Source organism: Gymnodraco acuticeps, unplaced genomic scaffold, assembly GCF_902827175.1.
Source record: "Gymnodraco acuticeps unplaced genomic scaffold, fGymAcu1.1, whole genome shotgun sequence".
In the NCBI taxonomy this organism is placed as follows: Eukaryota; Metazoa; Chordata; class Actinopteri; order Perciformes; family Bathydraconidae; genus Gymnodraco; species Gymnodraco acuticeps.
The window spans coordinates 2112100-2137131 of record NW_022990764.1 but is presented as its reverse complement, the minus strand read 5'-3'; the positions used below and the strand labels follow the sequence as shown (position 1 = coordinate 2137131).

Sequence of the window (25032 nt, the reverse complement as noted above, 5' to 3'; positions counted from 1 at the left end):
CCTAAATCAAAATGTTGCCATGATGCTAGTTGTGAAGTGCTGCTTATTTGGGCTGATTCCCTTTGAATGTGGCTCCTGCTCACAGATCATGCGCAGTGTGCAGCGTGCTGCCTTCAGTCAGCGAAGCAGCTGTCCAGGGTTTGGAATTCCAACATGGCAGAGGCTGTGGTCAGTCTTCCCCTCACTAACTTGGAATGGTTTCAAATCGCGAGCAGCCACGCTTAACCTCAGCGAGCCATTCATCTGCGCACTGCCCGGATCGATGGTACTATAAACCCTGACGCTGCCCTGGCACCTAACACAGGTAAGTCTCTCTCGTCCTGTCTATCAGCGATGTTGACAATTAAAAAGAGAAACGGAGCAGCCCTGCACGCGCAGACGCTCGCTGCGAGACACTGTCGCTCATCACAGATCTGCAGCGAGCGCAGTCATTCTGCACGAGCCAAGTGACTTGTCATCGCTTTAAAAAAGACGAAATGAGCGCTATGAAGTTTACATATCAGACCGATTTTGCTATTATTGTTTTCCTCTCCGTAGTTAAAGTAGATTGTTAAACACACGTCTGGATCCAGGCTCTTAAATAACTTTACTGCAAGGAGAAGTTTTTACATGTCAGCCTGAATAAAACTTGCCGCGATAACCGCAGGCGGGAGCTTAATGGGTTGTCATTGCGCTCTTACTGGGACAACTGCTGGCAAGTAATCTATTTTAAAAGTAAAGGGAGGGGGGCATCACGCTGGTTTAGCCTCTTCCTCTAATAGGCGGCATGAAGAATGTGTGTTTTATGTCATGACCACAGTCTCTCTCATGCTTCCTATTCTCTCGTTCAACTCGCGCACGAAGTGACAGGCTCCTGCCGTGCCTGTGTGGCTCTCTGCGTCTCCATCCAGCGCTGTTTTGATTTGTTTTAATATGTTGCTCGCATATACTCTTGCTCGTCTTAATTAAATACCTAAATGAATACCTACCTGAGGAGAGAACAAGGCACCGTGCGTTTTTTAAACTTGTGAAATCCGATAGCTGAGGAGAAAGTGGCTGTAATGAGAAGCAACCTTTGGAATTCCTCCTCGTGAAAATTCCGTTTCTGCTGTTTTTCCCTCTCCTTTTGTCTTAGGCTTGAAGACATGATCACTAGCACCGGTATTTATGGTACGTTCATTTTGAAATTATCCACATTATTGTTGTTATATGTGTATTTGTTCAAAAGAGGCTGTTATTGCAGTATTCATTTTTTCTTTGTGCATGTTTGATGCATCTTCAAAAGTTTACTTAATTCAGTTTATAATAATACACGGGCATATTCCAGAGATAAGGGCACTTTATATGATTAATTTCATACAAGTGGCATTATCAATTATAGGCTCAGAGTATCTTGTAAAGGTTAACTAATTGTAATCCATTTTAATGTGGTTTGTGTTACTGACATTCCTCGTCTACACTTTTTTTTTCATTGCTATGCTTTAATATGTTTGCATGCATAACTTTACATTAACATTTTGCATTAAAGACAATGTATTCAACTTATCTGTTTCAAATTAACATTAAGTAATCTAATTTTTGCAAGACATTATTTCTGCTTTATGTCAAAATGTAGGCATTAAATAAATACTTGCACTTAAAATATTTGTAATTGCTGTAGCATGCCATACAATTCTAAATGTATTTTTTAATAGTAAGTATTACAGCTATTGAAATCACTGTTGTTCAAATTAACATTTTACAACAACACAATTGGCTTTATATTTATTATTTGGTACAAGTTGCATCACAAATACACTACATATTAAAATATCTATACTATTATAAATATGAAGGTTGATGGACAAAGAAGAGACACCTATAATGCAAAACTGGTTATGTTGACAATATTATTGTATAGGTAATTTGTCCAACCCTTGTCTTACAGGAAAACTCACTTTGTTTAAAGTTCAATTTAAGAAGCTGCCATGTCGTTTTTTATTTATTTGTCACACAATAGGACAATTCACTTATAAAACTACATCAAAATTGCTCGCAAGGTAATTCAAAGGCAGAGTCAGAAATAGCTCTTATGTTCCAGTGGAAATGGTGTGTGACATGCCAGTAAATGGATCTGAGCATGGACACAAAGTTAGATGAGTAACAAGTTGTGTGCTGTCTCTCTTTGGTAAACACTTTGTCCTAAGTGAACCTTTTCCACCTCCATAGAACAATTTACTTAATTGTGTTCACACATTTCATTTGCATGTTTTCCTTTGAGAGGAAATTAACATCATCACCAGTGAGCTGAAGTATGTTTTCATTCCTCTTCAAAATAACAGCATCCGTCACTCAGTGGAAAAAATAAATGTACATTACTACCACGTTCATTATGTCTAAGTGTTTGGTTGTAATGTGTTTTTCTAAAGTGGGTATTAAATGTGTTGGTCAGGTTTTTTTTCATATTTAGACCGCCTCCTATGAATGTGTGGAGGGTATTTTTTTATTACAAATGAACTATGGTTTTATTGCTCAGATATAGATACTAAGCTTGGTGGCAAATAGTTTGGAGAAATTATTAATAATTAAATGCATATCCACAAATTGCATTTACTTACATTCTCAATACCCTGTGCAGTCTTTTTAAATGTAATATTTTATATTTTATCTCCACATTAATTGTAAGAGTGGGTTTATCTCAGAAAAAGAAACTGTTCTGTATTTATTGAACCACTCCCTTGGATCCTTCATTCTAAATATCTTAATTATTAAGAACAACCTGAGGATCTTTATCAGAGTTCAAACCCTGGAAGGGTTCCATGTCTGAGCTCCTGCAGCGTGTTAGGTGATTCTCGCAGGTCCTTATTTAACCCCAGCCACCTCCGGTGTGCATGGCAAAAAGCTGACAGCTCTGTTTATTCTGATAGGATAGCACTTATGATAGCATTCTGAGCTGCTGCTTGACGTGAATCTCTGAGCCGATTCGGACGACAGATGCTGACCCTCCTGTTTTTATCACCCTTTTGCCTGATTGTCACACATATTTACACTTTTAAAAGTGACTGTCATGTCAATAAGTTGTGTGGCATAAACTGCGCTAAATGATAACACACCCTGATTTCCCAGGGACATAGACATAGAAATAGACTTATATTTAGTTGTCTCATAAAGACGGTGGAATTGAGTGCAGCCATAGTAATGTACACAATTCAGAAATGTCAAACCTATGTAAAAAATACTGCTTTAAAAGTTCATATGAATTGTTCTTATACTTAATTCATCACATTTATCAAATCAGGTTTCCAAAATTGTCAGTGTTTTTCTTGTGATTTTCTGACCGTTTTAACATGCAGTGTATTTGAAATCACAGTTGCGCCTAACAATGCAAACACAAACCAATCTTTAGCCTCTTATAACTATCTGTACTTTAATGTTGTCATGTGTCTGTGTGAAGCTTTTTCGCCGATCTAAATGTCCTGTCCGTAATTTGAAGATAGTAGCACTATTAGTGATGGCTCAAATTGACAGCATTATTTTAACCATTAAAAGAGGGAAGCGGTATAAGTCGCTATTAGAGACACTTAATGTATGGTATATGTGTTCAGTAATATTAAAGCCAGGTCTTGAATACCTTGGGCTGCCTCTATGTAAACACCCTGGGATGTCTGTAAATGGATGAAATATTAATCTTTTCAGATGGATCTATTTGTCATTTACTACAAGAAATCCCACTCAGCCTCTTGACTATATTTGATGAGATCAGTGCAGGATTGTCATGTTTAAGCAAATATGTTAAGTGGTTTTTTTCCTGTTTTTCATATAAAAAGCCAGGGAGTCCCCAATGGATAAAGACGCTCGCAGTAGGGACTATTCAAGTATTCCTCCCTCCCTTCCTCTCCTTTCTTTCTCTCTCGTCTCCCTCTCTTGTATCCACATCTCTGTCGTTTCCTCCGTGGCAGCGTGCATGTTATCTCTGTGTGTTTCTCTCTACGCTGACAATTCTCGCAGTGATCTAAGTTGGACTGCATTAGAAAGTGGAGGCAGCTGTCTGTTGCTAGACTGAGGGACGTGTTTGCTCTACTGCAAAGATGAAGGACCACGAATCCTTGACATCTTCCCTTTCTCCCCTCCTCCTCCTCCTCGTCCTCCTCCTCCTACCATCTCATTTAGACATAGCGACTGTCTGCTCAGACTTGTTTTTTCTCCCTCTGAGTGACAGCATATGGCATAGACATTTTCTAAAATACATGCACCTACCATTGGCTGCTTGTACTTACCCTTCTTATGTGTCCTATTCTACTAGATTAAAAAACACTGGCTGCATTTATGGAACATAGTGTGGATATTTAGTCTTACTGTTTCACTGCTGTCCGCAATTCAAATCCCTCCATACATTTCTCTGGGTGTGTTGTAGCATGTACGTATTATTTAGATGTGCATCTTTGTATGTGATTGTGTGTATGCATGCACTGTATGTCTGTCTGTTTCTCTTTGTGCATGTTTTTTTTTTTTAAATAACCAGTATAAGGGGGGACAAAGTGCCTCACTCTTATTTATTTTTCAAATAAACTAATTGTTATAGAATAATTCATAGTTTTATGATCTACACCATATGCACAATGTGCCTATAGAGCTAACTGAATGACTGATTATAAGAGAAACATGTTCATAAGTCATGTAGCAACTCTCGTTTAGTCAGGCCTTTTATGCCAGACATTATTAACATGGAGTATGGCATGTGTTGCTTTAAATTCCTTGTTCTCCTCATTTCCAACACATCGAAACAGAGGCTTTGTTTCATCTCCTGCACATGAGGTGTCTGTGCACTCGTAAGGAGACGAAGCAGCTCTGCATCTGTGGGGGATTGTCTATTCTAGCCAATCCCCAGGTGTACTAAACTAGGTTTAGCACTAAGGCTTTTAATCTGGACTTGTAGGAGATTCATGTGCATTCATAGATTTGCCTCTGTAATTATCATACCCCCAGTGGCAGCCAGAGAGACGTTTGCCTAAATCACTGATGTCCTCATTACACTGTTTACATTTTAATAAGACATGGTAAATTCTTGATTTTCTATTAGTGGACAAAAGGATTGGAGGTTCTCCTTTCTTAAATTCAGCAAAGATAGTCCAAGCCTAGAGTGTTGCATGCCTGTAAGTCTTGAAGCATTGTGTGCATCTCCCCAAAAAAATGATTTTCCACAGTGCCTGTCTTTTGAATGCAGTCTTCTTAACATCCCCTTAAAATGATTTATAATGTTTATTCACTGAGAGTGTCATTTGTGGTTTTGTGAACACAGTCTAAATGCATTGGCAATATACAGCTCTAGGACGATGGTCTTACCATTTAATTGATCCATTGACATCTTAAAACATTATGACTGAATCTGCTTTCATAATTGCTAATTATGTCTTTAGATAAATTATGTATTGTTACTCTCAGGCAGTGAATATCCAACCCCCAAGGACTTTGATTAATAACAGAATCAACAATTCCATGACTTCTTTAAATCGCTGGCACTTTGAGCTGCCATTGTGTGCCTGAGTACTATTGCTTATCATTGAATAACCTTGGTGAAGAGGTGTTTTTGCCTGTCCTTCTTCCAAGGTGTTTTTTCTTTTATTGCATGCTGTTGGGGAGTTTCGTATTGTGAGAGCAGCAAGCCTTTCACAAGAGGATAAGAGAAAACTCAATATGTTGCTGTATTGAAATTCCTCTTGTGTTCTCACAAAACAGTGTCTAACTAATCTGGCAATCGAGGTCGCTATTCTAGCTGGACTGAAAACCCATGCAACAAGAGAACCTATAAGTACTTTACACCACATCACATTTGTCAGATTCATGAACTGAGGGTTTGAAATGTAGTTTTCTTTTGACCTCAAACTCTCAAATGTGTCTTAATGCTGAACTGTCTTAATCAACATTACCCCTTAATTATGATAACACCAAGTGGAGCTGATCTGATTTAATTAAAAACATTTGGCTCACTCTAAATAAAATAAGAGATCAATGATGTAACACTGAAATTAGAATTTTAATATTTTAGTTATTTATTTGATTTCTTCATTACTATAGCATTATAATTCATGTATTGAAATAGATGCTTTACTTAACTTTGATATTTATATTCAAGATCATGCAAGGATTTGCTTTGAATATAAACTGTAATCTTTTGACTGGTTTTCATTGTCCCATTCATTACATCCCATGTTAATTGTCTCAAATTGATATTTGAGGCAATTAGCTAAAGCGATGATCAGACGAGATGGGGGCTATCTGTGTTTTTTTGCTAAGGTCTCAGCAATTCATTATACCTTTGTGGAGATGGGGGGGGGGGGGCTGACAGGTTGGCATTTTGCCAAGTGCTGGCAGAGGGGGCCTTGAGTGCCGAGGACGGCAGAGGATGGGTTGAGGTCTGCCTGATGGCGTGGAGAGGAGGGGGATGAGCCGAGTGAAGGGAAGAGGGGAGAGAAGGTTGCGTATACGCTGCCATAAAGGTGTAAGGTGTCAGGCTGCGGCAATGCAGCGGGGGTCTGCAGTGTCACTGAGAAGTGACCACAGCAGCGTCTGAGCGACTGGATATCTGAGCCAGATGTTGTGTTTATAGTGCTTAAGTTATTACCTATGGTGCTGTGTTAGTTGACTGCATGAATCATTTCTTTTTCTTCAAGGTAGCTTTTATGAGATGGAGATAAACCTTTGATTTATAAGGTTCTTAATCTGGATGTAGACATCATTAAATATGACACATTTAAGATTGTTTTTGTCTTTTGATTACTTGTATTGTATGTAATGCATAATTTAAATTAATAAATATTTATTTTCACATAACAACTTCAGTTTCACTAGCACGTTGTAAGTGAATAATCACTAGAAGTCTTGGCATGTGGCCTATTTGACAGTCCCTCCTAGGGTCCACATGGAATTAGATTAATTTAAATCAGAAAGATAATAGTGAAAAAAAAGGAGCACTGAAGACTTGAGCATAATCACAGAGCTTTATGAAGGCTGACACTTCTTTTGTGTTCATTATCAGGAAATCACCTCAGGGAGTCGTGTTGACTTTGCATTGTCTAAAATAGCTGTTACAGTGGATCGCCCCATGCTCGCTCACTTCCACTTGAAGTATCTGGGGAGGCAAGGTGGAAATACCAGAGGTTTACAGAGAAAAGCTAAACATACTGTAGTCCCACTTTAGCAAAGTAAATCAAGCCATGTTTCCAGTTATGCTTTCTAGGATATTGTTGGTACCAAACAAAGGCTGGGTTTCTGTTATTCCAGAGTGCAATGTATTACTGCAGAAATAAGGGGCGGGAAGAATGACCTTAAGTTCTTAGCTGTTTTCTGCCAGCTCAAGTTGGCCACAGATTGTTTCTTTCCTATACGGTAAAAAAACTAAAGTATATTTTAATGTTGTATTTTCACCCATATTTAAAAAATCCATAAACACTATTTCATTGTTGGCATTAATTGGTGTGCACGTGGTTTATATCAGCATTTATATACTGGAAAGAACAATAGTAGATTCATTCACTTGGAGCGGGATGTTTCTGCAGTCCAACCCTGACTGCATCGCCTCTCCCACATCTTTAAATGGATCCCATGAGTCCTCAGCTCTGTTGTTTCCATTATTCATTTCAAAACTTCCATGTAGCAAGGAAAGGCTAGAGGGGTGAAAAATAGTTTTGTGTATGAAAAAATTGATGTAGAGCAAAGTCACTACTTTATGCAAAGTGTGCCATGCCTGGGGAGCATGTGAGCTGCCGTACTGTAGGAGGAGTGAAAGCTTGGGCGAGGGACGGACTGTATGTGTGTGTGTGTGTGTGCGCCTGCCTGTGTGTGTCTGCGAGTTCCTGTCAGTCTGTCAGTTAGGCCTAATGTGGCTCCCTAGAGGTACCTGGGGGAGACCCATCTAGCACCCAGTCAGCCTCTGCTGGCGGCCAAGTGGTGACAACGGGTTCCCACAGAGAGAGGAAGTGTCATCGTATGTGTAAACTAGTGACAGATGACTGGAGACATGTGGCCTGTAGACACTGGGTCTGAAAGTAAAGTAGTTTTGCCTCTTCAACTTCCTTTCTCTCTTCCCACTTGAGACTTCAGAGAGTGAGCATGAGGCTCCACAACAGCAAGGAATACATTAACAACAAGTCAAAGATGTGAATAAAGAGGATGCAAATCATTTGGCATGAAAAGACACATGCTATGTGCAAAGGTTTCGTTTACCTTTGAAAGGCTGCTGCAAGTTTTTAGTGTGCAGAGCTTCAGGCAACTCTTCTGGGTCACAGGCCATGTGGGTCAGTGTTACACTCCCTGCAGCCTCACTTCAACCCTCGGTCTGGAAATAGAACATGCAGCGTCACCCAGCCAGGAGGGAGGTAGATTCCAGACCTCAGTGGCCAGGGGCTGCAGATGTGGAATCTGCTCGTGTATTTGACCCCAAATGTTTGAAACTAAGAACGCTCCCAATAGGACGTTGTTATTTCATGCATACTCAAATGAGCAAGGCTGTACGAATTGCCTTGTACAAAGTGGACCAGTAGACTCTTCACTGTCTACTGTTCACAGTTCATCAAGGGAACTCGCGCTAGCCAGAGGCAGATTTCTTTTTTAACAGTATGCACATAACCTGAAAGAGAGGCAACACATAACAAATAAACTGTGGAATAGTTGTTTTTAATTACACATTTCAGCCAGCAGGCCGTTTGCCTATTGCCTAAGCATTTATTGTGATAGATGGAACACTGGCACATAGAGCATTCAACCAGTGTTAGGAATCACGCGAGTTCTTTTGAAGACTGCATCCAAGCCTTGCAATAGAAGTCCATGGATCACTTCTGCTGTTAGGCATATATCTAATTTAAGACAATATATATATATAATACATTTATTTTAAGAAAACAAGTCTACATTTATTTTGCAGGGTATATAGCATTTGGGTTTTGGATATTGTGAAATCTGAAAAGGATGTAAATAGTATTTTAGTGGCTGGTTTTGGTTTGAATGTACACTTTAATGGCAATAAATCAAATTAAGTTGCTGATATGAGTTACTATTATAATACTAATTAACAAATTCACTATATTTATATCTTAGTATATTTTTTTAGCAATGAATTATAGAAAGAAACACAAATCTATGTTTAAGCCAAGCCTGATGTTGCCTAAAATAATTATCTCAGCCACTTCCACACAGTGAGGCGTGCAGCTTATTAATTGAACACTGTTATCTGTATCGCACTGAATAAAGTGGAATCAGTTCATCCTTACTAAATATTGTATCTGTTTTTGATAATGACGGTGGAAGTATGATTGCAGTGTTGACTATTATGCTAACATATGAGCATTTGTGAGTTGTGATATTGAACACCTCGCCCTAATAGTGATCATTTGAGAGAAAGCTGCATGTCCAAGCGACACCTCCGAGTGCTGCTTCCTATCCAGGGAGGTAAAATCTATCAGCGCTGATGAGTTCATGCTCCATCAAATATATCTGAGCCAAACTGTTTATTGTGAGCTCCAATAGTGCTATTGTGCTATTTTCTAGTCCAGTCCATGTGATGCAAAGAGCCAATTCACATTTGAGCAGTGGGTGACCCTGGGTTGTGTATATTGATGAGTGGGATTTGTTTCTTAATAGAATTGTGTCTAATTAATTAGTGTTTAATTGGTTGAGCCGGTTACATGCAAATGCTGCACAATGTAGAACAATCATTGCTTTAAACTGCGTATTGAGGTCTGCTTAATGAATTGTGGAAATGGATTTGTTGTGCCCCTTTATTATAATTTCAGTTTTGCGTCGAAGATTTATTTCTTCGCATTTTACCTGAGGAAGGGATTTCAAACACCAGTCAGAAAGGTGTTAGTGAAGATATTAAAAATTCCCACCTCTCAATTTCTATTAATTATCTAATTTGTTCTCAACGATTGCTTTGTGCCACAGGATCTGTTTTTTTCTTTTCTTTATTTCATAGTCTAGGAATACTCTAGATTAATTTGAATTTGCATGGCCCTTCTTGCTTTCTTTCCACATCTCTATCAAAGCCCTGAAGTCTTTGAAGGCTGCCACTCTCAGCAGCCTCACAGTGCTTGACACTTGTTTTCAATGAAAGCTGTCATTCAGAACCTCTGCCATGACACTTTGCAAACATGTTTTATTTTGTGTCTTTGTGGTTGGGGGAAGAAAAATATAGACTGCATTGCAGGTTTTTTAAAAGCATCTTTCAATGAATTCCTTGCCCTCCATAGCTTGCCATTGTCGAAAAATAAATTATTATTATTGTCAATTTGCTGTATGCAATTTACATTGCCGTTTCACATATTTGTTATAACGTATACACACGCCTAAAGTCATGTAAATTGGATATAAAAATGTCATAATGAAGTGTGAACATGAGCCACGCCAACCAATTGTATAACAAATGGAAGTCTGGCTACGATAAATTCATATTTTAGGCTGCAAATGGTTTGTCTTGGCTTTACTTTTGAAATAAAATCCCCAACCCAACATTTATTTTACTGTTTTATATGGAAACATATACAACCAGAGGAGAGATATATGATCTCAAAGTATATAGAGTCTATGCTGCAACTTGTAGCAATCACTCACAATTACCACAATGAGAGAAACGTACCACATTAATAGGAAACACTTCAGGTCCACTCAGTATGTCTGGTTATCAGTCAACAGTTGATTTTCTCTCTGCATATAATACTAAATAAATGCTGAATGCCGGCTTGATTGTACCCCGTACTTTGTATTAATATATGCCTCAATCGGCATAATTCATGCTTTGATTCAGGTGCATGTATTATTTCTGTTGCAAAGATTTTGGTTTTAAAGTAATTCTCTTCAACAGATTTTGTTCATAATCAAAATATGAATTCTAATATTTAGCTTAGACACTGTAAACATAAGCGTCACCATTTTAAAACTACAATAATAAAAATACATTTTGTCACACACATAAAGTGCTGTAATACAAATGTCCTAGTTAAACCTAACTTACTTTTAAAAGTGAATGCTGTTATTCGGCTCCATGGTGCTGCACTGACCATGCCACCTCAGCTCTCAGAAGCCATTGTTTGCCAGTGGGCGAACCAATCTCCTAGACCGCTCTCTCCTTGTAAAAGTTCCCCTTTATGGCTTCACTACTGCACTTCAGTAACTTTATTACAGTATAGCTGAGAGATTTCTATTTCATATTGACCTAAGATTGCTTCAGTTGTCTCATTTCACCTTTTGTCTGGCCTGTGTTGGAGAAGTGACCTTCTTTGAGACTTGCAGTCGATACCACAGAATGCTTCTGGATGCTTGGACGAAAAGCTGGCAGTGGTTACAGGCAAACATCCTTTTTCTGTTCACTTGGGCATTTTCAATTATAGTTCCATTTGAACTTTTAATCATTTTAATGTGTGGGAAACAATAAGTAGAACGACAGATTGCCCCGGCTTACCTCAACAAGTGCATTTGCATTCATTTCTGTATAGCGGCATGGAATCATTTTATCCTCATTAGAACAAATTAGACATTTTCTGGTATTTATTTCTTAGATGGACATATTGACCAAAGTGCTGTACATCAATAAATATATAAAAAAAGCAGCATAAATACATTTAGACAAAACCGATAGGACAAAAATAAACTATTGTAAAAAACCATCCTTATAGCCACAGACTGAAAACCCTCATACATGATGTAAAAACATTTTAAAACACAACAAAATTGAAAATAGAAAACCCCAATTTAGAAACACAGACTGATACCTCTTATACGTTAGTTCTTAGTTAGCTGCGATTGTTAAACAGAGAAGCAGTGCGTCTGTGAAACGTTGCAGTATTGCCAGTGGCTGTGAATTTTCAAAAAAATGACTTACTTTCTGATTTGTATGTCAAGATCACACCGTGAAGAATGAGATTTTTTTACAATGCATTTTCCTTCCTGTGTTAGCCAGGTTAAGATGGCTGTAAAGTCTAATGGTTGGAAGTGTAATCGCAGTTGTGAATTGGACCAGTGAACAAGATAATCTGTTCATTTCTAATGGGGCTCAGCCTGTTGGTTTTTAAATCAGATGAGTGGCTTCTGGTCCCACCAAACCGCTGCCTCACAGTAGAAGTCAAGATGTGCTAAATGTGATAAAATCCAGATTTGTTGCCCTAAACCCGCCTGAGCCTCTTTGATTGGAGTCTTCCTCAGGGTAACAGGATTTTGGGAAATAAAGATGTACTGAGTAGTTTTTGGTCAATGAGTGTTCATGTAGCAAGGTCACAATCTGCCTCTCTTCTCTTTTGAAGTGTGTAAGTGATCACTTGAGAGGCAGGAAAGCCAAATTCATAGAGGCTCACAAAAACCACTGCCTCTACTGTACATGCGCTCTTACACAAGTTTTAGAAAGTGCTTGAATTCAACAACTGTGTTCTTTTAGTTTTAACTAACAAGCCGTTTGAGTATACATCAGTATTATGCACTACAGAACACTATAAAGCCTGTCTCCTATAATTGTCTTGGTTTTATTCAGTGTACAAGTTGTACTTCTTGGCCTGAAGAGCCATGGTTTAATTAGCATCACTGAGACAGAGAAATCACAGCTCAGAGAATCTCTCAACTTCAAGATTTACTCTATTACATGTTCCCCTCAGGCCAATAGAGTTTATCATTAGCTCAGACCAAAAGCCCCTGGGATGTGAGAAATTCCAGGGTGTGTAAAATAATGCATTATGATATCAAAATTGAAGATTACAACATCTGTGTATATTCACTGAGAATCACTGTGAAGTGTGCTTATAGGGTGTGCATCTTTATGACAAGGACAATAGACGACTGGAAAGATGAGATACTACAGTTTGTGTGACAAAAGTGTGTGAAATATACAAGCTCACATGTAACATACAGAGATAAATGATAATGTATGTATAATTGTTGTGTCTTCTTTCATTTGAATACAGAGCATATGAAAAAGCAGTTGCAGATATACTTTCGTATTGTCAACAATTCCCAGGAAAAGACAAAGACCAATAGATTTAGTCCATCACACAATTCTCAGCAAGTCCTTTCTTTTTTTTCTTTTTTTTTTAGCGAGGCACTTAAATGTTTAATTTATATTCCTCTGACAGGATTAAAAAAAAATGTGTTGGGGACTTTTTTCAGTTGCAAATTATGCACACATAGCGCTTCACTGGTTGTTCCTTGCCGACTTTTGTCCTTACTCTTACACATCACTTTAATAACAAAACATTTACACAGTACACTCATATACGCAACATATTTAAAAAGGCTACTTTAACAGTCATTTAAAATCCAAAGTGGGAATTTGTACAGTGAAATTATGAATGGATTTCAGAGTGGCATTTACATCTTCTCACTGGATTTCAGATGAATTTCTCAGATCATCAACTTCCCTTCGCAGGCAAACAGCTTTATTCTAGTACAAGCTCTTACAGCTGCTGTTAAAATAATTGGCCGCTCTGTAGAGTCATACATTGTTGGGAACTGACTGCAAGTTGGGGCCGTTTTTCTCAAACTTTTTTTATAAACACAAAACATCTTAAAATGCAAATTACATTTACTCTAGCTGCAGATCAAAGTATTATATATTTGGGATGTATACTTTAATTCAGAGGGGAAACTACATATCATTGCATTGCTCTACTGGCAGTATGGCGTACAGTTTAGACATCATAGGTAGGCACATGTTTAATGCTCTAGTAGCTTATTAACATTTATGAGTATTGCATGACACTTAATTCACTACATGATTAATTACATTAATTAACAGATTAATTAGTCACAGAAGTCACTCTGTGGATATACAAAATCTAACCATATTTGTTTAAAAAAAAATGTTTTAATCAGAATTATTTTTTAGATAATAAGTATAAGTGTGTCTGTCTAACTCACGTTGCTATGTGTACGATCCTTATTCTTATTCTGATTACTAAGAGAGTAAACAAAGTTGTCTGCCTGCCTGACAGGTCAACTACAATTAACTAACTGTAAGTGCAGACGTTACCAGTAATGTTCCACCTTTTGTATTCGGATTATATGAAATAGACTAAGATTGGTGCACTTTGATAGTGTGGGGACATGTAGTAATTTGCTGCTATTGGTGGTCATGCTGTGAAATGTATGTGCAGTAGCCCTGGAAAAGACAGTGACTGAAGAAGGCATATATTTTCTAAATGAGGGGTTAAATGGCACCCTGCCGTCTAAAGATTGGAATTACTGCCACATGGAGATCTAAATTGAGTTTAAACAGTCTTAACTTGATATGTGAGATGAATGAGACTCTGTAGCTGTACCGATTACTGCTTCACATTGTATTAGAGTGTTTTTCCCCACCCCTACTTAGAATATCTCCAGTGAATTTGAATATGAATATGAGCTTGTTTTTATTTATAAACGTAATTACTATCTGTCTGCAATATTTGCACGCTTGTCAAGTAGAGTGGTTTGTGTGTGCAGAATAAAAGCAAAAGCTCCCATAATTATGTTTACGTCCAGCGATGAAAATCCCAGGGTTGTAATGATCAGTCATTATAAATACTTTTTGGCATGTCTACTGCCTCAGCTGGGACTATTGTGTGGTGTGAAGTGCAGAGTTTGTGCAGCTTAATTATGACATTGTACATGACTAAATGTACCAGTCTGCTTTAGCTGTGCAAAACACTTCCAGTGCATAATCACGCTCAAGTCTGACTTTAAAGAGCTCATTACAGTTAGTTTTCTAAAGAGCGGCTTATTAAACACAGTTACCTAATAAGCATCTTTGGTGGTGCAAATTGGTAAAAATGGTAATGAGTCTGATTAGGCCACGTTTCAATTACGACAGCTTTCACTTCCCTCCCCCCTCTCCCTATACCCTCCCACCTTTCACTCCCCCAATCTAAGAAAAGGAAGGAAAGTCCAGCTCTTTATTATATCTCTCTCTCTCTCTCTCTCTCTCTCTCTCTCTCTCTCTCTCTCTCTCTCTCTCTCTCTCTCTCACACATACTGTAGACTCACACTCACTGAGAAAGAGGAAAGGAAAACCGCTCTGCCACCTCTGTGCTTCCTTTCAGCAGAACAGTAATGAATAGAGAATTGTGCAAGCGGTGGTCCAATTTACGCACTGGGAAATTGGATGGACAGAGTGGAGGCCCACTCTTGTTTGCTTAAAAACAGCCTGGGCTACCAGATGAATAGTTCCCTAAAAGGTCAGCATCTCTGTTTCATCAGGGATGATCATTGAACCACAAATTAAACACCATAGCGTAGTTTAACGCCATTGCATCACATGGCATTTTGGCTCAGCCTGCTCTTTTTATATTCAATAAGATAATCTATAGAAGTGTATAACATAAATTGTAATATCAAATAAATTATGATTAAATAACAAATGTCTGTTTTTTCAAATTCAGCAGCATTTAGTTGAGTCAACCTGAAGATAGAAACAGATAACTGACGAAACATTATTTTCTTATATTACCATCATTGTAATTGTCCCTAGAGGACCCCCCAGATCTATACATTGATACACACAATGGTCCAACAAAGGCAGTATTTCTTGGTGGCTGATCAGTGGAATTTGAGCTGGAGCCCCGAGGCTATCTGAAAACATTCCACTAATGGAGCGCTCTGTAATTATACCATTTCAAAGAAAGACAAAGGAACCTGTGGATGTTGTATCTGAATTTTCAGGCAGGTAGAATAAAGGACAACCGTTTTACCGTAATGCCAAAGTACGAGATCATTATGCTAATGCATGGTTGTGAGTGCACATGGGTGCATTTATGTCGATTTATGTGTTAGTGTTTATGTGCCTACTTGGAAGTGGATGCATTTACTATCTACTCCGTAACCTTTGTCTAAATCAAAACATTTGAAATCTGATTTTTGTTAGCATGCGTCCCATATTTCTCATAAGAGAAAACTGGTTGATTCATTGACACAAATGTTGGTGATGTTGTTGCTAATATTGTATTGTACTACAATTATTTTGGTAATCAACATAGTGAAAAGTATAATTTTATCAATTTATGTTTTATTTGTCTGTGTTTTTTTAATAAAACATACCTTTTTGCCTGTAGAACAGAAAAAAACATGTTCTCCATACATCCAAATGTCAAGATTGCATTACTTTCTGTAGAATATAAATCTTTCCCAGTTATTTTTTAGCAGCGCGCTGTATTTAGATAATCGTCTTCGATGGTTTCCATTTTGTAAAATACCTGATGCTTAAAGATCTCAAGTACACTTTGCAAGTAGCACTCCTTTGATTATCCAAAGTGCCACATTATCAGGATTAGCAGTAATAGAAGAATCACACTCAATAAGCTGTGTGCAATTTTGTTATTGACTAATTGTGACTTGAGTGTTAATGAACTCTACTGAATGATTTTACAAAACCATTACCCTGATACTTCCACTGCGGTGTCAGTAAATGCTGTGAATGGATGAGATTTTGTTGGCAGACAACTCAGCGCTACTTGCTCCTGCCCAAATACAGTTTTTTATTGTTGGGAGGGGAACACTTTTCTCTGCAACAACATGGCAACAAATTTCAAATTCAACATGTTAATTGGGGGGGTAGTTAAATGCAGTGATAATAAGAGGGACATAGGGATAAAAGACTATCTTCTAATTCACTTCACATTCTGTTGCAGCACAGTATGGGTAATATACACGTTTGTCTGTTCGGGCTTTTTGTCTCTGGCTTTTTTTTCTTAATCATTAGCTTGGATGGTTGACAACCATGTGAGACATAGCATGGATCTCTTTGACTAAAACCTTGTAAATTAACGCAATTAGTGCAGCATCATCCTGCTAATTAGCTCCTGGTGTCTAGTGTTGCGGGTGGGCAAATAGCTTGGAGGGAGTCAGAAGGGAATCCGCAAACACTGCGTTTGTAATCTGCCTCTGGACAGTGGCTGTTTGTTGCCTAAATCCTGTGATATGGACTTAACCTACTGAAGTACAAACTATAGCACTGCATCGCCTGATTAGCAAAAGCAGGGAGCATTACAACGGGCATTGAACGTTTTGTTCAATATGTCTCCTTTCATATCTGCTTGTAGGTTATGGTCGGATTAGTGTCGATGTATTATTTGAGTTGTAACCTCTTTAATAGTCTACATTCTTTGGGCTATCCTTTGATAATCCTAAACAAAGCAAAAGACGACAGCATGTTTAAAAACTTGAATTTGCAGATTGACTTTAGGATTTAACTCGATTGTTTATGTCATTCAAACCCTCAAGGCCATATAGAGTTACTGAGAGATGCTGCAGAGAAAAAGACAAGTGAAGCATGTTTTTTGTTCTCCTCTCCCTCGCTCTGTGGACTAGGAAGCAGTGGGCAGGCTGAATGTGGATGTAATTCATGCTGGGCTGAGGGGTTTGTGTGATGAAAGCAACAGAGCGCTGCCAAGAAAGATTGCTTTGCAGCTCTTCTCCAAGTAGATTTGAAACTGTCTCAGAATGCCTCAGATGAGAGTTGGATTATAGACTGACCCGCAATGTCTGTGTCATTCTGCTCTGCGTTGGGTGGATTATAGCACGCTAACCAGGTGTTAGATCCTATACCCTCATACTGACCAGATGTGTGTTTTGTTAACGTTGTATTTTCGTCATGTGGGAGACATTTGGACAGTTGATTGAAAAAATAACTGCCTGATTTCCAACCATTTACCACCTAAACAATCTATAAAAATGAATGCATTATGGATGATTATTATCGGACATTTAAAAAATATGAAAATATTACATTGATTATTACCATGATTTAATGCTTACTTTAATATTTGTCTCCCTTATATTGAATATCTAGGTCTAAAGATGCAGTGGACCCCAGAGCACACACAATGGGCAGAACAACACTTTGACATCTCATCCACTACCCGCTCTCCAGCACACAAAGTAGAGGCCTACCGGGGGCACTTACAGCGAACATACCAGTATGCGTGGGCAAACGATGACATCTCTGCACTGACTGCTTCCAATCTGCTTAAGAAATATGCAGAGAAGTACTCTGGGATCCTAGAGAGCCCAAATGAGAGAGGCCTGCTGTGTTCCTACTCTGATAGCACCACTGGACTCATGAATGGAAGAAAGTCAGAGAATGATTCCTGGCAGGAGGGGATTTACCCAATGAACTGTGCTCCAGATGTTATATCTGTGAGCAAAGCTGGAATGACAGCTGCCCTGCCCCCTACAGATGTGTCGGCTAGCATAGGCAGCTCCCCAGGGGTGGCCAGCAGCTTGTCTGAGCCCAGCTACTCCAGCAGTAACTGTGGGAGCCACACAGCCACTACTCTCCACTCGGGCCTCCCCTCTCAGGAATATACTGCCAGCTACAACGGCTCTTACCTGCATTCAAGCTACAGCGGCCAGAGTACCCCGGCTCTCCCCTCCCCCCACCCCTCTCCTTTGCACAGTGCTGGGCTCTTACAACCACCGCCCCCACCGCCTCCCCCTGCCTTAGTGCCGAGCTACAACGCCGGGTCTCCCAACTACAATTATCCTCCAACAGGGTATCCTTCTCAGACTGCAGTTGGCCCTGGTTACAGCCCTGGGGGCGCACCCCCCCCTTCTGTGTATCTGTCGTCCGGTATTGCAGCTCCTACACCAATTCCTCCCTCCACACTGCCCGGCTACACCTACCAGTCCCATAATCATACACCAATTGCACCTACACCGTTAAATGGCAGCACATCAAGCTCATTAAAAAGAAAAGCTTTCTACATGAGTGGACATGGAGATATGGACTCTAGCTATGGTAATTTCAACTACAACCAACAGCGCTCTTCACATAGTCCAATGTACAGAACAATAGACAGTGACTCAAACAGGGGCAATGGCTTTGACAGAAATGGAGAGGCATCATCTTTAGCTTTTAAGCCCACCAAACAGCCAATGTCTTCTGATCATCAAAGGACATTTATTTTACACTCTGGCAGAGCACTATCGCCTCCAAACTATGGATCAACCAAAAGCTCTGTGGGTGATCTGAGGACTGGTGAGCCCTACAGCAAGTTTGGATCCCCCATCATGAGCGAGCAAACTGAAGAGCACAGACAGCACCTCTCTCACTCCCTAACAGGGCCTGACATTGGTACGGCTACCTCGTCCATCCATGCTGCAGAGGAACAATTGAAGAACAGTGACTCCAGCCTGGTGGAGATGGTGACCACAGAAATCCTTCAGCAGGGCCCTCCAGTGGACTGGAGCGACATCGCGGGTCTGGATATGGCCAAAACAGCCATCAAAGAGGAGATACTGTGGCCCATTTTACGGCCAGATATGTTTAGTGGACTTGCCACATTACCTCGGAGCCTCCTTTTATTCGGACCTCAGGGAACTGGTAGAACGCTGATGGCCCACTGCATGGCAACACAACTGGGGGCGGCCTTCTTGCAACTTAGCGGTTCTGCTCTGGTGACCAAGTGGCTCGGGGAAGGGGAAAAGATCATCCAAGCTTCTTTCCTCGTGGCCCGGTGTCGCCAGCCATCGGTGGTGTTCATCAGAGAGGTGGACCTGCTGCTATCAGCTCAGGTCAGTGAGGATAGCCCAGTGAATCGCCTCAAGGCTGAGCTCCTCATGCAGCTTGACAGTATTCTGACCTCTGCTGAGGACCATGTCCTCGTGGTTTGCTCCACCAATAAGCCTGAAGAGATCCCCGAGTCCCTACGGAGGTACTTTGCCAAGCGACTGCTCATCCCCTTGCCTGATGGGACAGCACGACACCAGATAATCAGCCAACTGCTCTCACAGCACAACTACTGTCTTAGTGATAAAGAGATGTCACTACTGGTTCAGAGGACAGAGGGCTTTTCCGGACTGGATGTGGCTCAGCTGTGTCAGGAGGCTGTGGTAGGTCCTCTCCACGGCATTCCTGGTACTGATTTGTCAACCCTTCACCCAGCTCAGATGAGACCAGTCTCCTACCAAGACTTTGACAGTGTGTTTTGCAAATTCCAGCCCAGCATATCACAAAAGGAACTTGACATGTACACTGAGTGGAATAAAATGTTTGGTTGTAGTCAATGAAAGAGACTAATTGAATATATTTCTCAGTAGTTGGCCTTCAGTGATCAAGCAAAAATAACAAACAGTGGTGACATGAATATACTGTATAGGGCAAATGGATGTCCTTGGTGTTACACAAAAGCTAACAGCCTGGACACAACACATTGGTAAATGCTAATTGAATTATTTATATGGCTGATGCCATTGTGCTCTCTATAACTCAAACAACAAGGAAGAAGATGCCCCCCCCTTTTGTATATACATATATATATATATATCTAAATATATATACATACTATTCTGCTGATCTTGAGATTTAGTTGCTATCAAGTGCCTGAGGTGGTGCTGTTTAATTTTTGTCTTACTTTTTGCTTCACAATCTCCATTGGTGACATGTGCTAATATGAAAAAAAGCTTTAAAATTAGACAAGAAACTTGCTTTGCTTTCCAAAAAACTTGCTTTCCATAAGTGTTCTACAGCTGTTTTCTGTTTTGTGCTCTCTGTGAACAGTTGTGGTTTATTTGGGCTAAATTACATTTATTGGTATCATTTCAGTTGGGCTTCAGTACCTTACAAAGGTTTTATGTGTGCCGTTACAACAACACTCACAAATGTTTTCTCTTGGATGAATAAGGTGAATGTAGTTGCTGTACTAGCCTATACAAAATGAAATTACAAAAAAAAACAATATCATTATACAATGTGACTTCAATCTCAACAATACATTACTATGTATTTGCCGTTAAGTATTGTTTTGGTAGTAATTCACAGTGTTTCACATAAATGTAAAATTGTACAATTTTTATTTTAATGTTCTCTATTTAAAAACTCAGGAAAGTGATGATATGTACAGTACCTCATAGGCTTGTGTAACATTTGATATAACATCATCAAACCATGTAAGGCTATATAATACCTCAAAAAGCTTCACAGGAAATTAGAAAGTCCCTACATTGAATGTATGAGAGTCATTTCGGTTTATTTACAAGACAAAAAAAAGTAATTTGTTTGGAGTTCTTTACTTGAGCTTGTGGTGATGCAGAGCTGAGAGAAATTTGAAAGGTGCAGACAAACATATTGGGGTTGAAGAAGACAGTGGCCCCGAGCTATTTAATTCCATCCTGCTGCTGTTTTATCAATAATGAAACCTAAGGATTATGTATAGCCTAAGTTCCTTTCTACCTCACTTTGTTAGCTATCTCTGAAAGACAAATACATGAAGACAGCAAAAGACAGCACCTATTCTGCTTGTTTGATGAGGAGACCTTTTGAAACAACACCAAACAGTATTGTGTTGTGTGTAACATCTATTAGCTTTACATTTTTATAACTCCCATGAACCAGATAATGCACTTAAAGGGGAATAGCACTGAATGTTATGGTTGGGATACACATCGCCTTTGCGTTAGGACAGATTGGTCTGTGTTAGCTAACATTCACCAGTGGATGTTGTTGCTTGTTTGGCCCCTGAATCTGTGATGTCAAAGGAAACATTTTAATTTAAAAGTTATCACAGTGATCTTTCGTAGGAATTCTCTGACTTGAAACCAGTTCGATTATTTTAATTCCAAGTTGTTTTAATTGTTGTTTTGTCTGTCTTAGGCCATAACTATGACCATCATGAATTGAGTGGCATTCCTTTTTAAGAAAATGTTTTAAAGGCTAGTCTCGCTGTACAAAAAACTGTTTTTGAATTCTGTTTTGTATTTTTATTCATTTTAACTGTTGTGTTTACAGTGTTATTAATCACTATTTGCTGCCATTACATTTCCATACTCTTTTTTGGCAATGAAAGAGCAAGACTGACAGCTGAATTGGCAAGTAAGAAATGTTATTGAATGTACTACGTCCTCTGAGCAGTAGGGAAAGCAAAGCACTCGCACATTGAAAAATGCCACTGAAGTAGATATCACTGTAGGTGTGTCATTCTGCAGAGGCACTAAAGGACCTTGTGTTGGTTTTTCAAAGGAGATCCTTAAATCTTGTTGCCTATTGCACATGTTGGGATTTATACATAGCATCTACACAAAAGCTACGTAGCAGCAGGGAAAGCTTGCACGCTTCTCAACATAATATCTTGCTGTAGTTTCACATTTTCATTTACACAGATTCTTTATAAACCAAATCTAAAGACAGATGTATTGTTTACATTCATCCTGTAAAATAGCAATTTCTTTTTTACACAAACTGTAAACACCTTGATGTGTCTTCAGCCACATTTCTTTTACACACACGTGTAGCAAACTCCGGTTTGATGCTTCAAATGTGAAACATGTGTAGTTAAGCAAATATAAATGGAAAAAACGTTTTGTAAAGCCCCTCTAATATTGTTTAATTTGATACTATACTTTGAGGTGTTTATTGGTTGCCAAATTAAATCCAAAGTGAAACAAGTTGAAGAAGTTGTGAATTTTAGTGACCTTAATGTCACACTTTTGATATTTGCATTTTTAAAACACTGAAAGGGCAAAAAACTGTAAACCCCTCTGTTGTATTCTGTCTGTGTTTATGAAGAGTCATTTACCTCAAGCCTACATTACAAAAAGTAACAATTTGTTAATCTTTTAAAACAAAAATCAACATAGATATTAGCAGACTGTGTCACAAACAACCAGTGTGTTTTTACACCGGAATATAATTGTGTGTCTGTGATTGTGAATTTCAAAATGATATTTGACAAGAATGTGATAAGGAGCCCTAAGTGCCATTAACATGCGCAGATTTCACAAGTTTAAGTAGGCGACAGTTCATAAACTTACAGAGAGATATTGTGTGTTAAAAGGGGGAATGTTACACTCAAATGAAGTTGTGCTTGTAATAACTCCAACAGAAACAGCTCGCGTCACATTTCTGTTTGTTGTATCCAGAACCATGTGGTAGAACACAGTGTAACACAAGGCAAATGGTGAATAATTACATTTGGATGTTTCAGTTTACATCACAGCTAGAGAGTAAAAAGCCTTCAACAAGATCTGATGTAAGGAAACAATGGAGGTTATTAAGGTGTATGTTTTATCATGCTATACATGTTATCATTAAAAAAAGCTTTGGTTAATGGGGGGGATTTATTAAAAAAAGGCCAACACTCACAACCAACACATGACCTATGATAAGCACATTGAGTCTTACAGTGATGCCACTTGAATCGTTTTTTTGTTTCAGAATCTGTCAGTATTTGTGTAATTACATTTTGTTGAGGACTGCTTAAGACCTTTATTCCATTCTTATGTAGTTTTACAGTCTGGTATTCTTTATAACCATTTCTACCTCATTGCTACATATTGTACATGTAGTACTTATGTCCTGTCATTTTGAATGTCATGCATTTGTGGATAAAAAAAAAAGAAAAAAAAAGTGAAAAAGTGAAAAACAAAACAAAAGCTTGCTCTTGAAGTTAAGCAGTCTACCTCACAAAGACTGTCTTTACACTGTCAATTACAAGTCACATAAAAAATATGACACCTTGAGGGCAAAGATAAGGTCAACCTCCTCATACTACTGTTTATTTACGATATCACATATCCATTGAATTGCTGTTGGCTGTGTAGGTCTTCTACAAGGTCTCCAATGCAAGTTCAAATCATTTCCTAAAAAGAAACAAATTGCTTTAATCCTTTGTGAATTGTTGTAGTGCGCATGTTAACGTGTATGCATGTGCACTTGCAACTCTACATGCAAGTATGAGGGAATAACATTAACATATGAACAATCTGGGTTTTTACTTTTCATATTCATGTACAGAGAATAAACTTGCACATAGCTGTACGTATTGTACATTTGCTAATGATGTACAGCATACATATGAAAAATGCACCACATACATGTTTATATGTGTGTATGTATTGCCATACTTACAGTACAGTCGATTTAAATGTATTTTGATTTCATGGTACAAAAAGGTTTTTGAAATACTAAATAAAGATGTTTTCTTTTTGTCCTGAAAAGTGGAAGCATTTTGTAACTTTTCCTTCATTACATTTGCAATGGTGTGATTGATGTAAGCCTGTGCTATTTCCGTTTCCAGCTATTTCTTGAGACCATGTTGAATCCATGACAACTTAAATCATAATTTCTCTTATTTCACTAGTGTTCAAAAACAATATGAAGTAAAGTAATTTGGTTTGCAGCAATTAAAATAGGCTAATTTTGAGGCTTACTTTTAAATGTCACTCCACTCACTTAATACACCTGTAATGATCCACAATAATACAATTCCCATAGTTGCTGTTTTTGTATTACGAAATGAGAAGCTATGCTTAAGATTCCTCTTTCATGTTAACATTAATAGGTTTTCTGTGCGGGGGAAGTTCCTGCCGCAATTTACACAAATGGGTGAGCTTTATCCTAGAACTATTTCTGCACTCCATTGATTATAAACACAGGGTGAAAAACACAGATTTGATTTGGGGGAAATATTCATACATTGGAATACATAAAACATGTTTTCCTTTCCATAGAGCCTGTGTTGCACATAATGTGGAGTAAAATGAACTACAAAAACTAAGGGTTAAGAAAAAAGAAAAAAAGTGAATTTAATATTGTCAGTTTCTGAATACTCCTCTCACAAGCATTGACCAGCTTGTCAAGGTGAGAACACTAACACTTGAAACATTGCAGTCTCTCATGGAAATCTGTCCTTGGAGAATGGAATTGTTCACTAGTCTTATCAAGCATGACTATTATGCTGAAGAGCGTTGCCTGATCAATTGTGTGTTTAAAACAGGAACAGTTCATTCTAGTATTCTATACATTTCATCTCTGAAGTACAACTTTGTAACATTTCTGATACAAATAAATACATTGTTCAAGGTGAGCCACGCCCACATCCATAATGTTTTTAATGAAAGTATGATAAATAAAGTCTGTTTAAACATGTTGTTCTAAATTGAATCTAACTTAGCAAGCTACACATTCAGTGCACCAGGAGGTAAGTGTCTACACAACTGATGTTTGTGATGAAGATGAACCCATTTTCCATTATACTGTGTACCAACTGAAACAGACTGGCAGCGACACCTTAAACAGTCTCTACAGTTGAACTGCTCCATAATATTGCTCCTTTAGCAGGTTGTTGCCTT

At 38.6% G+C, this 25032-nt stretch overlaps 1 protein-coding gene across 1 annotated transcript; it reads left to right on the top strand.

Moving 5' to 3' along the window:
- The first annotated feature begins 70 nt into the window (after positions 1–70).
- Positions 71–23841, top strand: fign (fidgetin). The gene is made up of 3 exons (XM_034232318.1): positions 71–304; positions 1115–1149; positions 17756–23841. Exons 2-3 carry the CDS (start codon positions 1125–1127, stop codon positions 19972–19974), a joined length of 2244 nt encoding a protein of 747 aa, XP_034088209.1. The 5' UTR covers positions 71–304; positions 1115–1124; the 3' UTR covers positions 19975–23841.
- Positions 23842–25032: the final 1191 nt, after the last annotated feature.